The 17,600-nt window shown below is 39.2% G+C and overlaps 1 protein-coding gene across 1 annotated transcript in view; it reads right to left on the bottom strand.

The window, feature by feature from the left end:
- RFX4 (regulatory factor X4) overlaps positions 1–17,600 on the bottom strand; it is a 97,493-nt gene that overhangs the window by 11,773 nt on the left and 68,120 nt on the right. The window contains exons 14-17 of the mRNA XM_054198443.1: positions 14,298–14,417; positions 12,840–13,001; positions 5,875–6,037; positions 420–558 (exon numbers count right to left, since the gene is read on the bottom strand). Coding sequence (XP_054054418.1) covers positions 420–558; positions 5,875–6,037; positions 12,840–13,001; positions 14,298–14,417 — 584 coding nt within the window. The remainder of the gene's footprint in view (positions 1–419; positions 559–5,874; positions 6,038–12,839; positions 13,002–14,297; positions 14,418–17,600) is intronic.

Below are 17,600 nucleotides of genomic sequence, written 5' to 3'. Positions count from 1 at the left end.
TTCTTAGAAGCAGAGGCCCCAGAATAATTTACTATGGTCTCTGCACCTTCTTTTGACTACATGAAAATTCTTTTTTTTCTTGTTAATAATCTCTTCCTGTTCCCAACAACTAAGAAACATACAACTAATTATATTCATTTTTGTTTCAGCTATTCCTTAACACAGGAACACTTTCTATGGTCCAAAATGCTGGGGTTTAGAGTTAAGTGCTCTAAATTCACAAGCTAAATCTACTTCTGGTAACAGAATCTCCACCAGAATGAAAAGATATCTAGGTAATATTTGAAAAGGAAAAAAAAAAATAGAAACCGTCAATGACTAGACGTGATTCAGACAGCTAATACATTGATAAGAGATTTACAAGCACCACTCTGCTTAAACTGTTAAGCAAGCATTGTCAAGTAATAAATCCGACTTACCTGTGAAGAGCTTCTGTGGTAAGCTGAGTAGTGAAGTGGTCCAGAAATAGCAGTATCATGTGGTAAAGATGGATACTGACTCTGCATTGGATGGGGATGCTGGTTGCTATAGCTGCCGTAGTTGTAACTTCCGGTGTATCTGAAACCCATTTAAAAACATTTAGTATGCATAATAATTGTATTAACACTAATAATTCTATAACTTTTGAGACATACATTTGCACTTTTTTGCATAGAAGAATGATATTTTAAACAACCTTTTAAAAAAAAGATATTTCCCAGCTCAGCTGGGAAGCAGATGCCACTTAGTGAAATGATGTGTTCAGCACGACAAATAGAGAGACTCAGCACGTTTCTCTGTCTGCTTTTAAATTGCAGACTCACTTGTGCACTTTCTAAGGGGAAAGTGGGTTTCTTTTTTATTATTATTCTATTGCTGTGTTCCTAGTAAATTCCTATTCAGGCTGAGGAAGTATGGCAAGATTTGACTTAAAGAACTACTTTGTGGAATTCAGTATCTCTTTGTACAGGGGTCAGATGTTCCTTTTTTGGGAGGAAGAGGAACGTATTCATTTGCATCTGAAGCACACAACATACAGCTTTAGCAAGCTGACTCAAGAACAGAGTGGGATTTGAGGGTGGAGAACCTGCCTACTTTCTTTTTGCAACCCAACCCCTTGTGTAGGGACAGACAGGGGTAAGGAAGGAGCAGTTTCCTTAGCTACAAGAAACTGCAGGGTCAGTGTTTGTTGGACACCAGTATTTGGGGCACTCACTAGCAGAAGATGTACAAACACTTTCTGCAACGTACCCATCTCTGTGTATCCATACAGATATTTGTTGCTAATTCAGAGCAGTAATTTAAAAGTTCTTAAAATATATGCTATTGAAATGAAAAAAACCCATGATAAATAAACAAACAAGGTAACCAATTCATTGTGAGAGAGAGAAGACAATTATTTGTACAGAGTTACTATTTTTCTGGAAAGTTCAATGTCGTTTTTACACTGGCTACAGTTTAAACTTCTGTTATACTTTTGATCTTTTGATGGCGTTCTAGAGATACCATGCCGTGTCTTGTCATGTCTTATACCAGACAAACCAGCAGATTCAAAATGAGAGCAGAGCACCCCCTTGAAAAACATTTTCAGAACATAAGGCCCTATGTCCGCCTTCGTGGTTCAACATTGAGCTCTCGTTCTTACACTCACTTGCGCTAAACTGTGAATATGGGTGATTTCCATAATCTACCTCAGACAAGCTGGTGTTCACATGCTACAGCTTTGCTAGTCTGTCTTTGATAGCTATGGAGAGTGAGGGAGAGAGGAATGGCTATGTTATGGAGCTGTTGCACACTGTTTGTGGTAGGCAGACATCATGTGTTTTAATTCCTCCAACACAACAGCAGTGTTAGTACTTCGTGCTTTCTCTAGTCATTAAGGATGCTATGTCCTAGTCTGGAAGCTATTGATCTTGCCTCCTTCATTCAAATACTCATCACTTTTGGCTTCACTTTAATTAATTTAAGCATGAAGTTATAACATTTCTTATCCTAATCTCTATCGTGTACTTTTGGTCCAGGAAGCTTCCTCTTTCTCTCCAACTTCACTGAGGACATGAGAAGGAGATGACCATGCTTCTTCAAGGCTAGTATTCTCCTGCCTATCTGAAAGTGCTTGACCGAGGAACCCTACATCTCTCTAAGAAGAAACTATACCTGAAAAATCCAACAAAAATATTTTCTGCCAAGTACCATGTCTTACAGTGACTTCTGAACCACATCTATAGCTATTGAGTAGTGAGGATTATACATAGATGGCATGTCTTTGAGGAAGTCCAGCTGGGAACTAGCAGTTACTCTAGAGTCTAACTGCTATGATTCAGAAAGAATGGTCAATTGATCATACAGAGAATAATGTAAAGTCCTGCATCTGGGGTGGCGTAACTCCTGTGGTGGTACAGGATGGGGCCATTTGGAGAGAAAGCAGCTTTACTGAAAATTGCCTGGAAGTTCTGGTGGACAAAAAGTTGAACATAAGTCACCAACATGTCCTTCCAACAAAGATGACCAGCTGTATACTGGGATGTATTAGCAGGAGTGTAGACAGCAGGCCTAAAGAGCTGATTATTCCTTTCTATTTGGCACTCAGGAGACCACATGTGGAGTATTGTGTCCCGTTTTCAGCTCTCCACTATAAAAAGGATGTTGAGATACTGGAGCTAGCCTAGCAGAGGGCCATCAAGACAGGTAGGAGACTGAAGCACGTGACTTACAGGAAGAGAACTAGGTTTGTCCAGCCTTAAGAAGAGAGGCAAAGGATGATCTACGACTATCTAACAGAAGGATATAGAACAGGTAGAGCCAAACTCTTCTCAAAGGTACGGTGATAGGGTAAGAGGCAACAGACACAGTTGGAACAAGGGCAATTCCTTGTTCCAAGAGATATTTCCCTCTATTAACACAGATCTTCCATTTACAGTCCTGAGACTCCACAAGCGTGGAGACTAGCACTGTGGATTAAGAAGATGATTTACTGGAGTAAGCTAGAGCAGACTATGAACCTTGTGTTCTTCTCCAGTTTCACAAATCTATGCTTGCTATAAGGCTTGTTTTAATAATGGGGAACAGATCACATAGCCCTTTCTTCATTTCTGGTAACGTGCACTTGGCCTAAATCAATTTTTATTTTACAGGGAGCAGTTTTTATCATTGAACTTACATTTCATTTTCTATAACTGGCCAGAAGCACAAAGAAAATATTTGTACAAATCAATCCAACAATCTATATTTCAGTCTGTAACAGTCTATATCCAAGTCTCTCTTGGGAGCTACTAAGGCTTTACATTGTTCCAAGGCTTCAGTTCTTAAATGTCTTTAAGTTGTGGAATACTGAAGTATAAAGCGCTCTGGTCTTTCTATCTCAAGGTGCTTTGGAGCCTTTATATTTCATAGAGGATCATCTTTAGTGTGCAAGATTGGCAGGAATCCCAGCAGAACTTCTGCTAGGAAACTTTCAGGCATGCTGGGTGGCTAAGAGTCTGCATTTGGTGTGAAATGCACCTACAGCAGGGGAACGGCTCATGGCCTCCACACTGCTTATACTGTCTATTGGGCCCTTTTGCATAGGAGTGAGGCTCAGTCTTTGGTGATACGGCAGCTGCTTGTTCCATTTCTCTTTTCTCCAGAAACCTGGAAATCTTAGTGCAGACTTTGATCTTCTCTCTCTCTTTCTTTCCAGGGCAACCATCTGTTTGAATCTTGCATACAAGGTCTCTTATTTTTTCTTTTCCTCTCTAAAGATATGGTTCTTTAATGCTTTTAAACAAGCTCTGTCTTGAATCTGTGACTGTACCTTTCATAAGAACTATATAATGAGTCTTATGCTTCAGAAGACCATGAGTGAGGTCACTGGATTTCCCTGCAGACATTTCTTCAGGAACATGTGTCTATAGCCTGTCACATTAGACTCAAATCATACAAAAACTGAAATACCAATGTGCTGATTTTGCTGTAGATACAAAATAAGTACAAATTGTAATGATTCAAAAAAAATTATTAGTACTATGTAGAGGGCAAATGAGATCAGGAAATCATTGTGATAGAATCCATTTAAAGACAGATTCACAGAGAGGCCCTATCCCTATGAGCTTACAAAGTTAGTTCCAGAAAAGAAGGCAGATGACACTGAAATGTTTAAAGCATCACCAAAATGTTGCTATCCATATGTCACACATAAAAACAAATGTCAAAAGAATTCAGATTATAGAAGTCTTTGTTGCCTTTCAGAAAAGTCAATTCACCCAGACAAAAAAGTTTCCTCAAATCACCTACCAAAGGCAAGAGATTTCTTTAGTAACAGTGAAACCTCATGTGTGGACACATATATGTATTTATGGCTATATTCACTACCTTACTTTGGTCTGTTCCAATTCTTGCATCCTGTTAGCTCCCAAACCTCCCTGCTACCCTGCTTCTGCCTCCACCAAGCAGTCATATTGCTGGATAGGAGAGGTGTTCCATATCTCCATATCCAGGTTTCTGCAAGAAGGCCTTAGCAATGACATTTCAACAGAAATCCAAAGCTGTCCACATCCAAGAGGAGAGGAGATTCAGGGTTCAAATTAATCTACTGTCACCTTGCCAAACAGTATACAATCTTCCACACTGGGAAAGCACTTTTGCAATGGGACTGAGGAACTCAGTAAAGTCTTTTGAACATCTTGCTTCATGTCAGCATCTGGGCACTTGCTGATCTTCCTATGTGCCTGGCATTTCGCCATTGATTATTTTGTGATTGCTTCTTTTTAGTTATGGATATCTATGAGTTATACACTTACTCAAATAAGGATGGCACAGAAGAAGTATTGCTTGCTGAAAAGAGCACTGAGAGACTTTGTCTGAGTTTCTGAAGCTTTCCATGATCAAATATTGTTATGTAATTCTCTACTGTAATTATTTTTATTGAGAGCCTTGAGCAAATTTTAGTGATGGAGATTAGATTATGGTGAGAATGTGGCTATTTTTTTCTAACTTTGGACATCTTTTATTTGCAGGTTTACAGTAGTCATAGAATCATTGAGGTTGGAGGAGACCTCTGGAGATTGTTTAATCTAACCCCCATGCTCAAAGCAGGATCCATTAGAGCAGGCTACCCAGGATCGTGCCGAGATGGAGTTTGAATATCAGTATGGATGGAGACTCCATAGCTTCTCTGGGCAACCTGTTCTGGTGTTTGATCACACTTACAGTAAAACAAGTTGGTTGGTTGCTTGTTTAAACAGAATTTCTTGTATTTCAATTTGTGGCCATCATCTCTTGTCCTGTAACTGGATACCACTGAGAAGAATCTGTCTCCATCTTCTTTACATCCCCCACCAGGTATTTATACATCCTGGTAAGACCCCCCCTGAGCCCTCTCCTCCTGAGGCTAAACAATCCCAGCTCGCTCAGCCTGTCTTTGTATGGCAGATGCTCCAGTTCTGTAATCATCTAAGTGTCTCTTTTCTGGACTCACTCTAGCATGCCTGTGTCTGACAGTAGGGAGCACAGAATTAGATCGAGTGCTCCAGATGTGGTCTCAGCAGTGCTGAGCAGAGAAGGATCACCTCTCCTCAGGCATGGTATAGTAGGATAGTTCTTTGGACATGTCTAGCCTTTGGGATAGAATGTAGCACAGGAAAACTGGAATCAGAGAAGAAATCTAGCAAAGCTTTCACTTTTGTAAAATACTCTCCAGGTCTACTATGTTTTTAAATAGAATTAAATGAGATTATAAAACTGAGACATAATATAAGTGTACAACAATAACAACAGACAAAGAATAATGATACCAGCATCTTTGCAATACAGACTTACTACATCAAAAAGCAGATTTCACTGCATTTCCAAAAAAACCCTTAGCATAGGTTCGTCCAAAAACCACAAAAAAGCCCAAGACACTGGGAAATAACTTACCCGTGTTCTTCTCTGTGGGGATAAACAGGTATCCGGTGTGTGACAGATGATGATGGCACATGCGGACTTCTCATGCAGGGCAGCTGCTGGGAATTTTCAGCAGGTGACCCAGCAGCTGTTGTCACAGTGTAGGTGAGTGACCACGTATAGGATTGCATAGCTCCTGCAGACAAACAAGCATTAAAGGAATACAGCTAACATGGGCTTTCGTTCATACAGGTGTTATGCTTTGAGATGGTTACAAGAAAGCAACCTTACAGGCACTGATAATGGAAACAGCATCAACCAAAGTGAACAGTCATGTCTGAGGCATAAATAAAAATACAGATAGATCAGCTGGAATATGCAAAGACCCAAAGGTAAGTGACATATCTGGAATAGCTCAGACTGAACTTTCAGTGTGGTATTGTGATTTGAGGCTATCATTTTTCAGAAAAACAGGGATAGGACTTAGAGGAACACCAGTGCGAATATTTCTCAGGTACGATGCACCAAACCCTGAGGTCTCCCTCACGTGGAGTGGGCTGCTGGCCTGTTTAGCTCTGAGGCTGATCAGGCCTGGAGTGAGGCAGGAAGCATGATCAGAACAATGAAGGATTAGAAAAAGACGGGTGTTACACAAATACATTTCTTGAACATTTTTGCAGTTTGTATCCGTTCCACCAAACTAGGTACCAGCCTTTGTAGTGGCAACATGGTGGTAGATCTCCAAATTGTAACATATACAGACAGAAATAGCCTAGCCAAAAGAAACATGAATAAGGTTTCTTTCTTCTTTCGAGGCGGCAGGGACTGGACTTAATTTATTTTTTCATGTAGAGCATTTGTGGGAAGAGCAAAGCAAAGAAGTGGGTTTCCCATTTTGCTTGGAAGGTGCTGAGTTTTTTAATCATCCTGATCCCTTCCAGGCAGGAACTCCAGATTCATGAGCCAGCTGCTGAGAAACCTTTGTCCTTTGCACACACCCCTTTCACTCAGGAGGCTGACAGATCCATTGTTCCAGTATAACATAGCTCTTGCTGGAGGTCATGACCATACTGGCTGAGATTACCCTGCAAATGAGGACCAGAACACTAAATTTAACCCAATGTGAACACTAGTTTGGGGGTCTCTGGGCTCTCTTGACTCTTTTTCACTAGCTAAAAGGAATTGCAGGAGGTGACTCGTTTTTTTCAGTGTGGATTCTAGGACTTCCTGTAGTATGAAAAGGCCTAATTCAGAGGGGGAAGTGATTGCATTACCAGGTCTCTGTCCACTCCATGGCTTTGGGGAATGAAAAGCCTATCTCAGATGTGCATAATTTTCTTCAGATGTGTGTGATTTCATTTGGCAAAATCAGACAAATAATTTTTTTAAATGGGAAATGCTTAATTCTGGGACTGAACAAAGGCATTCTGAGCTTCACAAGGCAAATCCAGCTCAAAATATTCCAGCAGGGTGCAATTTGGTGCTCTTATAGTAGAGACATCCTTGGATGTGTTATGGCCAAGGATATTTGTGCTAGGTCTGTTTTCACATGGGTACATTGTCTGTCACTGACCCTTGAATTTTCAGTCTTTCATCTCCTCCCATTGCAGAGGAACACTGAGATCCCTGAGACACAAGGTAAGCTAGCACATCAGTGTTGCTGTGGATATAAGCAGTCATGACTCCTTGAGTTGAGGAAAATGTTTAAGGAAGCCTACCTTCGCTAGAAAACACAGTTTATGTGGAAAGGACCAAAAGTACTTACGCAGTCACCAAATAGCTTCATTTGAAAACAAGAGAAAAACTGTTTTGAAAATATCAACAACTTGTCTGTGGAATATTTTGGTGAAATATTTCAATTTCAAAAGGTCAACATATTTTCCTTGTGTTATTTTCCAAAAGAAAATTTGAAACTTTGTTTCAAAACAAGCCTAAATTCAAAAGGCAAGAACAAAGAGAAAAGAAAGAAAAGAAGGACAACAAAGATGGTGAAAAAACCCAAACACTTATTTTTAGGTAACATTAATGTTTTTTTTTCACTTTTTCCCTTTTTGAATTCACCATAAATCAAAAGTTTTACTTTGATCCGATTTTATTTTTTCCAAGAAAAATGTTGTCCATTGAGCCAAAAATCTCATGACCTTCCTAGCTCTAACAAGAAGCAGCAATAATAGGGCCAAAAGATCCTTTACATTTTACCAAATATGGTTCATTTGACTGGTCCCAGCCATTGTGACAGCCTCCTTTTCTTTTTTTTTTTTTTTTTTGAAAAATAGTAGGGATCTTATCTCAGTCAGAGAAAAATGAGTCAGTCCAGCACAGCAAATTGCTTCATGTGCTTCCCATGGGAAGTCTAACTCCTTGGATGAGAGGACTTGGCCACTCCTGGCATTCAAGTCTAACTGGCAGCTACCTCAGTTCAATTTTAAAATAAATGTTTAGGGCGTAACATGCTTTGTGCCTGTCCAGACAAGACAGAAACAAATACAGAGAATAGGTCTTGCACTGGAAGAGTTGTTAATATCTTTGTTGACTTTTCCTAATGAAGAATTGTCCCTAATACTACAGGATAGTACCTCATGCAGCTGCTCTAGGAAATATCAACCTTCTTTTGGAGGTTATGGTTTAGAAACAAATCTATGTTGGGTTTTATTCTGGATTTACAGAATGACCGAAAGCTGTTCAAATAATTTTTTTCAGGATGTTTTTAGGAACCTACAGTTGCCTCACTTCTCTTTGCGTTTGTGGAAGGGATGCCGTTATTTTCAGTGACCTAGTCACAGAGAGGAAGGATAGAAGACGACAACAGATTTGCAGACGTGTATATGTATGTATCGGGTCAGCCAGGATACTGCCAACATTGTGGTGGGTGGAAAAGGAGGAATGAGATAAGTCTGAAAGTTTTTCATAGTTAGCTTTTTAATACCCGCCTACATCCCAGCCCTATATGATTCATTTCCTCCACTGGCTGCAGAATTGAACTCCAGGAGATGAAGTCTCTTTTAGATATGACTGAACCCAACTGAACAGCTTTCTGAAATAAGCAAAAACAATAGAGATTGAGCAACATTTTGCTCTGCTTTGTGTTCTGAACATGCAGGGTTTGATTAAAATAGGGAATTTCATTTATTATCACTCCTTTTTCTTTTCTCTTGTAACGAAAAATTTGATTTTGAGGATACTAACCAAGAGGACATCTGACCTGTAGGAGAGCCAAATATAAATGGAACTGTGATCAGTCCAACAACAGCCCTGTTGTCATTGGTGCCATCATGTACACCAGTGCAGAAAACAAAACAAAACAAAACAAAAAACAAAAAACTTGCTTCACGGTGCTGCATTTTATGCTTTATGCTGGAGTAAATGACCACCCAGGTACAAGGAAGACACCCAGCAGCAGTGTGTTATGTCTGATAGTAAGCGGTATTGTCAACCTCAAGCAATCAGAAATATGGAGTCAGACCCCCATTCTGCCCCCTCACAATGAAGAGATTACCTTAACTATCAGCTTTAGAAAACACACAAACCCTTCCATTTGGAGAATCTGGAGAATTGCCTTTTGAAAATGGATCCTTTGACTTTTACACTCTGTAGCTATGAGAATTAAATGCCAATTGTTGAACAAGAGCTGATGCTCTCATACATTCATATGAGTCCAGGAGCTGATGCTTTAGGCAAAAACCAGAAATTTGTTCTACTCATACACACAAATATGAGAGGCGGTAGTTCTGTGTAAGCATCTCCTGTGCCAGATTCCCAGAACTTTAATACCTAGCCTAGACTCGGAAGAACGCTGACCTTAAATGACCATGGCTGACCCGAAGATTTATTTCACAAATTAATCTCTTGAAACTAAACAGTAAAAGGCATAGATTATTTTACTAACATATTAGGAACTAGTTACAATTCTGAGTTCATTTCGGGTTGTCTAAAAACCACTGCATTAGCAAATGAGTAATCACAGCTTTAAGAGGGGCTTTAAGGGAGAATAGCATAGTCAGCCATATAGCTATCACTTTTATTACAATATTGTTGCAGTTTGAACAATCATTAATCTGGCCTTTGTGATTTAGAAAGGACGGAGACTAATTATCCTTTTAAATGTCTAGTAACTTGACAAAAAGTTTTAAATAAAATGTTAGCTGAGCTATGCCAGATGTTTTACCACAGAATGCTATATATAGGATTTACCTTTCTTTTGCTCGGTATTATGTAATTGCAACAGTTTAATTTGCTGGTTTTGTGCTGACCACTGACTGAAGGCAAAAAGGTTAAAATGCAAGTTTAATAGTTAACTTTTATTGCTAATGCCACAAGCAAGAAAGAGTTAATGATGCCTTAAATTGGGGAACTGAGAGCTAGTGGTAACCAATGGAACCAGTTCTCAAGATTTGCCAAGCATTTGCAGAGTTTTACATTTACCTCATAAAAGACACGTAAGAAAATCAATAGAGTGTACTTTAAATATATCTCTCCAGAACAGAGGTTCCTGTTCCAAAATACTCTGTATATTAATGCAACAAATCTGTATATGGAGCAGATTGATTATATGTAATACATCTTCAGCACTCCTATTTTAAAGTACTGTAATTTTCCTATAGCTGAAACATGGTTGTTATTTTGTATTACTTCATGTGAATGAACGCTGCTTTCCACGGTGTAATGATTAGCAAACTAAAAACGTGATCAGTTCATCTACATGATGAACATAGGAAATGGAGGTATTATTAATTGCCCAAATTAAGACCAGGAAATAGCCACATACTTACATTTAATCTTAACCGGACCACTACTTGCATTGACAAATTTGGCTTGTGCTAGGCAAAAATTATTTTCACACTCGCAAAAGTGAGAGCGCACCAGACCATAAGAACAAAATCTAATTCAAACAAACAAAAGATTTTAAAACAACTAAAAAATGAAAAGCTGGATAAAAAAGAGAGCTAAAACAATGAGAAATAGCTTTCTTGCTAAGAAGTTCTGCTTATGGGAGCAACTACATCAAGTTCCACTGCCCGTACTGTGAGATTACATCCTTCAACCTATGATCCTGCTCAACCAAATGATCCCGTTTCTGGCCGGAGACTTCACACTAGCAGACCTTGGCCTTACCAGCACATAAAAAATTACAGTGAGAGAATAAATCAGATCATAATAAAATAATAAACAACATGAAAACAAAAAGGAATTGCATTTGTATTGTTTGTGTGAGTCCATTCCCTTGCATTACTGGTGGGATTCAGGAGAGATATGTAAGATCCATGCAGTTCTCAGGCCTGCCCAGATCTGTGCCTAAGTCAAGTGAGCTGAAGGTGGCAGCTCAGACAGCTGGCAAATAGGCTATTGCATAAATATGGAGTAAGCTTTGGGTTAATACGTGTGATAGTCACATAGAGTTACAGTCTCCGCAGCCTAAACACAAGTCCCTCAAATCTCCATTCCTGTCAATGCTACTGCAGAGCATGCAGTTCCCAAGTTTTCAGTCTTTTATTTCTGGAGACAGTTCCACATCATTCATACTAAGTTCTGGTTATAACAGCACAACAATCCTTTTGGGCCACAACGTCTACAGAGCAAGTTACCCACAAAATCAACTTTTCAGGACTCAAAAATATATACACCACCTCCAGTGTTGCCTGATCCAAAGCAGTGTGCTCACCTGCCGTGTCTAGGAATCATGTGTCTCTTGTCTAACTGTTCTGGGGGTAATACCATCCTATTTCTCTCCTAAATATGGTATTATCTCCAAGAGTGAGAAAACCTTAAGTTTCAAAGTAGGGACAAATGTTCTTAAATCCCTTTCCACCACAACTACGCATTGTGCTTCCCTGTGGTGCCTTTGAAAACATGAAAAACATTTGTCAGAAAGACTTATTAGTCTTTTAGCCACTGCCAAATTCTCCAGCGTGGTAAATCATCACTTTCTGACGTTCTTTCAAGAAGGTTTTGTAACTTTTCTAGTGTATCACAAAAGTGATAGTTTCCACATTCTGATTATACACCCATTTCACTGAGGAGCAGCAAAGCTGGAATTTCACTGCCTGGAATGCCTTCTGAAAGTCATTCACATTCTGCCTTTTTTTCAAAGAGTTAAGAAAATACTGTCTTTAATCATACAGACAGACTGTCCTGCCTACATCCGAAAGGTAATGAGTGAGTTTTACATTGCAGTACGGAAGATGATTGCCCATTTATACAGACCAAACAAGAAGCCAGTTTTGTGCTTATTGGTTTCTAATAATCCTGCCCACAAGTTGAATACCTTTAATCACAGATTTTTAAGCTGTGACCCCACCAGAATACAACCACCTCATGAATTGCCATAACAGAGTATGCAATTGAAAATAGGCATCAGACATGTAATTCTTAGTCTCGAACATTGAAAGATTAAAGTCATCAATGATGTGTAAAACATCCCCAAGAGAAACTCGTGCAATTATTTAAACATATTTGGGTCTCAAATATGTTTAAAGATATCCAATTCACATTTTACCCACCAGGAATTAAGTGGTTCAGGATTTTGAAAACCTCACTAAACCTTAAAATATCTGGCACGTTTCCTTGAAATATATAAAATTTTTCAGAGAGACTGATTGCCCTTGAAGTCATCGAAGATGCTCAAAAGTGCTATATTCATAAATAATTCTTTTGGGGCATTGCTAGAAATATGAAAAATTGGACTGACTTTTAAAACTATTTAGAAATAAAGTGACAGGTCTGCTTTTCTGAAGGCCTCAGCTACTGAACAGATTCTGATATGCTGACATCTGGGATCTCCTGTTAGGCTTTTGGACTCCAAACATTAGACCTTTTTCATGTTAGTTTGCGTATCACGTTTGGATACAGTGAGAAAGTATAACTGATACTTTAAACAGATATCTGTTTGGGAAGGCTTCTCAACTCTTGAAAGCCAGCATGTCACGTTATCAGGCTCAATGTCAGGTGACCAAGTGCAAAAGCCATCTTTGAGCAGATCCAGCTGCTATAAGCCTACCTACCTGTTGTAGCTGCTATGCCACCGTACTCTGGGGACTGATTGCTGACAGGCGAGGGGGCAGAGGGCACTTCCACTGAGGTGGCAGATTTAGCTGGGGAGAATGGCACTGGGGAGGGAGTTGGAGGAGCTGGTTCACTCAGAATAATTTCTTCTCGTATTTCTGCTGCAGGATGAGAGAAAAATCACCAAACATAGTTAACGGTAGAATCAAGGAACACTGAGAAACTAAAAAAACCCCAACATTTAATGCAAGCGGTTAAGTTCTGTAGGCTGTATTTCAAGAAATGCACAGCAGGAATCACAAATCTTTGAAAGAAGTACTTCTATAACATTCATCATTACAACCTTCAGTATACCTTCATAAGACCTCTTAAAGGAAAGTGCTTATTTTCGTGTTGTATAGATGGGTAACTTATGCATAGACACTTAAGGATTATATTCCTGTAATATACTATTAGATATATAAAATTAGGATTCCAGTCTGCATCAGGCACTCCTACTCCTTCAGAGACATTGGAAAGAAACAGGAATCTCCAGGGGTCATGACCTTCTCTCTTCATTGACAGAAGAGGATGACACTCTGGATAGTTCTAGCTGCTACAGCTATGTGGAAAGTACGCAGGGATAAGTAACTAGTTTGTCAAAGAACAAGAGGTTATGGCAGGGCAATTAATTAAATCCAGGTCTTTCAACACATAGAAGATATTACCCTAATCACTCAAACGTTCTTCTTCACATAACTCTACAGGGTGGCAAATTAAGCCACAGCTAAAATGAAGAATGGAACTTTCCAAAGATGATAGAGGGTTTAACTTGCTCAAATTAATGGGAGATGCAAGGAAGGCAGATGACTGAGGATCCGTCAGTACAAGGGCTGCCCTGAGCAGGGAGACTAAAGGCAATCTCTGTTCATTTCTATTCCGGCGAGTCAGTGCAGAGTGAGCGGAGCAGGACTCAGAATCTGCTTCTGTACAGCTGCTTAGAACATAAGAGTACCAGAAATGATAGCTGTTTTTTGTCTTTGCTCACTTCTCCCATCTCTCCCTCTTATTTAAATGGTAAAATCCATTAATATCAGTGAATTTGTTTTGTGTTAAACTAGGGTGAAAGAGAGGATCAAGACTGGGTTCACTGAAATACAACGGTGTCTTAGACAGACTAACGGAGTTCAAAGGCTCAGTACAAAAATTTCTTACTGAAACACCAAGCATGTGCTTAGGAATGGCTTCAGACATCCAGGGTTATATGATGAACCAGGCAGGCCTCTTTCAGAATGTATTAACCAGGGGCGCCCCCCTCACAAATGACTTTTTGCAAATCATGATGGAACTGGAAAACATTTTGCTCCTAGATAAGCCTCACCGGGTTAGATGAGGATAAAGGAATGTCCTAACATAGAAAACAGTGAATCCAGTGGAACAAAACAACAGAAGATGAATGAATGAAAGAACAAACTCACCTGTGCTTCCTTCTCCTTTCATTGCCCTCATTAGTTCATTAGCTCTCTCCTGACAATGGAGTGATTCTAGCAGGTACAATACGTAGTCATCGAACATCAAGTGAATAAGGTGAAAAGACCCTGGTAATAAAGTGAACAAACAAAAAAGCCATTGACTGTCTCAATACACTCACTAAACCAATGATTACGGTATTCAACACAAACAGTACTGAGTAAGACTGCCTCCATATACTACTGCCACTGAAGTATCTCTCTTACTCAAGGTAAGAGAGGTCAAAGCAAAACTGGGGACTAGCAAATTCTGTTCTTTCCTGGGTTTGCACAGGTTTATACAACCAATTATTGTGGTTTAGGGTGCAAGGAGGCTGCCTAGCTGAGAGCTGGGACTTGATGGAGTTTTATTCTCCTACGTTAGCACCAAACAATTTAGATAATTACACTACAGGGGAATTGCTTCCTTTTATCTAAAGGACCAGATATAAGTTGCTGTCAGAAGCAGAATCCTGAATTGGCTGTCTTAGCAACATGTCCTGATACAAATGTTATGAACTACCTATGTCATTGGACAAAGAAATGAGACTAATCAATATCAAGGTAGAAATAACCTTCCAAATCTCCTGATGGTATATCTCCAGTGCATTGGCTGGACTGGATGAGACATCCATTAACTGCCAAACATGGAGGCATTAGCAGCAATTGTGGATGTCTTCAAGAGAAAGACTTGTGCCAAAGCTTTGCTCTGTCATACTTCTCCTACTACATTATCTTTTCCCAATTATCAGTTTGAATCATATTAGCAGGATAACATTTGGCCTGTTTCTGTGCTTACATCTGAAGATGCTGTGGATATTACCCCTTAACTGCCATGACAGGAATGTGAAAAACTTAAGGGCTAAAGGACGTAAGAAAACAGTATGGTCAAAAGAAACAGAAGTGTTAATACTATTGCACAAGACACTGGTGAAACCTCACTTCGAATATTGCATGTAACTCTAGACATCCATGTTCAAGAAAAATTAGTACAAGTTGAAACTGGTTTGGAGAAGATTACCATGAGGATGCAGGGAACGGATAATAGATTTTAAATGTCTAAAAATGCACGGCTGGCTTCATTTTGCAGAAAGGAAGTGAATTGCTTCCCATAATTTATAAAGAAGGATACATGTCAGGGATGGTGAAGAAATGTTTGCCCTAGAGCACACATAGCCACAAAAATAGATGTGTAAGAACAGATCATAGATGCATTTCAGGGGAAAATTACAGGAGCAAAACATCAGAGCTGAGACATTGTGTGGTGTCCTCCTGAAAGGAATAACATTCATCCGCAGGGGAAGACTGACAAGCATCAAGATGGAGTTTGGTCAGTTTATGCAACAGACTCCATGACACAGAGTATCATGGAGTCCAGACAGGACTTGATCACACAACAGGTTTGGGTTTTTTAAAAGCTCCAATGTTTATTTTGACTTATATGGAATATTTAAAACATGTTCATATAAGTCATTAAATAACACAGGTTAAAGTAATAGCCAGTCCAGCAGCTGGCTTAAACCAGAGGAAGATCACCAGCTGAGAGGGAAACAGAGATCAATTACTGCCAGACAGAAAAAAACCAAAAAAAACCAAAAGCCTCATCTAGATGTCTTCCTTTCCAAATTCCATTACTACATTTTGAGGAAAAATACTTGCATGGGAGAAAGATGCAACAAGTTTCAAATTCAATCAAATTTCATAATGATTGGTTTCTTCACAGGGAAGTTAGGTTTATCTTGATGTACTAGCTTTTACCACAACAACGCATAACCACCCCTACTCCAACTTTTCTGCTCAAACATACCATTGATGGGCAGAAGTGGTTTGAAAGACCCTACATCCTTATACAATTCTAGCTGGCAATTCAGCTTTCAAAGTAACTCTGAGCACGTTCTTCTTCTTTGTGACCCGGATGGTCTTTGTGTTTCATTCTCTCACTCCACGCCTGCATGGCTTCTGTCGTCACTGATATGAGCTGAGCGCGCACACGGGGAGGTGAACACGCGCCTTTGTGTTCTTTGGGCAAGGCAGCACAGAAAAAGGACATATGTCCTTTGCTATGGGGAGGAAAAGTTTGGCTGTTGGTGAACCTGAAGCATTCAGTTTTTTCATTTGTTTCGTGTATCTGTGCAAATCAAAATGGTAACAAGTTTCCTTAGCCTTGCAAGGGTAAATAGCGGACATCTTCACTTAACTACTGCAGAGAATTTGTTTTTAGAAATCTTTTGGGCTCAAAGTCTTGTTAAATAAAATCCTATTCAATTTAGCAGTACAATGAAGACAGCAGATCTGGCTGATCACCTTGTTACTGACCAAGCATTTATCCAGAGGAAACCTGGATTATCAAGAATCTCCACAAAATGCTTGCTCTTCTGTCTACAGTTTTTCAGTGAAAATTTTCTATTGACTTTAGTGCAATTACTACCGCTAAGTATTTCCAAGGTAAGAAAAACAGGCCTAAATGCTGGCAAACTTCATGTGGTGGTACAAAGCCCAGGGTATTTAGTGTTTCCCATCAAACTCCCTGCTCAGCTTTAATTTAAAAAAAAAAAAAAATTGAGGAAAGTTGCTTGTAGTTTCATAAGAGTGTTTGGAATTGCAAACCCTAGCACTAAAATGCTAGCAAGCAAATGACAAAAAACCAAGATTTGCTATTTTTAAAAAATGTCTTTGTTTTGGGGGGGTCTAATGCTTTATTTTGAAGACTTGAGGTTGGCAATACTGAATGCAGCGTTTAAAAACACTCCAGTGCCTTTGTCACTCTTTTGAATTTCTCTCTTCCTCTCCTATTATTTCTCCCACTGTGTATTTTTAAACTCTGTATAGAGTTTTTTGAGCCCAGAATTTGCGTGAAAGACACTAGACAAACAAGTTGTTGGTACTGAATGAATGCAATATTTTTACATTTTTAAACGAGTCAAATGAGATGTAAGCTATAGAGTGAAACCAATATCAGGGCACACATTTCAGCTACACAGTGAATAGCTATTCAGCATGATGTACAATAATTTATTCTGTGTTTGCAAGCTACTGTTTTTCACATGGAACTATTTGGTTCTTTCAAGTATATCTTTAAGTACTGAAACGGATCCAACAGTGGCTGGCAAACCATACACTTCTTTAGGAAGAGATAAGAAGCCATTGAAGAATATGTAGTTACAGTAATAAATAGCATTGGGCTCTAATTTTCAGGAATTAACAGAAATCATGGCAATAATTACCCAGCTAATGTACAGTAGGTATCAGCAGCTATTAACAGATAAAGCAATT

The sequence above is a fragment of the Rissa tridactyla genome, chromosome 1 (assembly GCF_028500815.1).
Source record: "Rissa tridactyla isolate bRisTri1 chromosome 1, bRisTri1.patW.cur.20221130, whole genome shotgun sequence".
NCBI classification, from domain to species: domain Eukaryota; kingdom Metazoa; phylum Chordata; class Aves; order Charadriiformes; family Laridae; genus Rissa; species Rissa tridactyla.
Note: the sequence above shows the minus strand (reverse complement) of the source record. Positions and strands in the feature narration are given on the sequence as shown.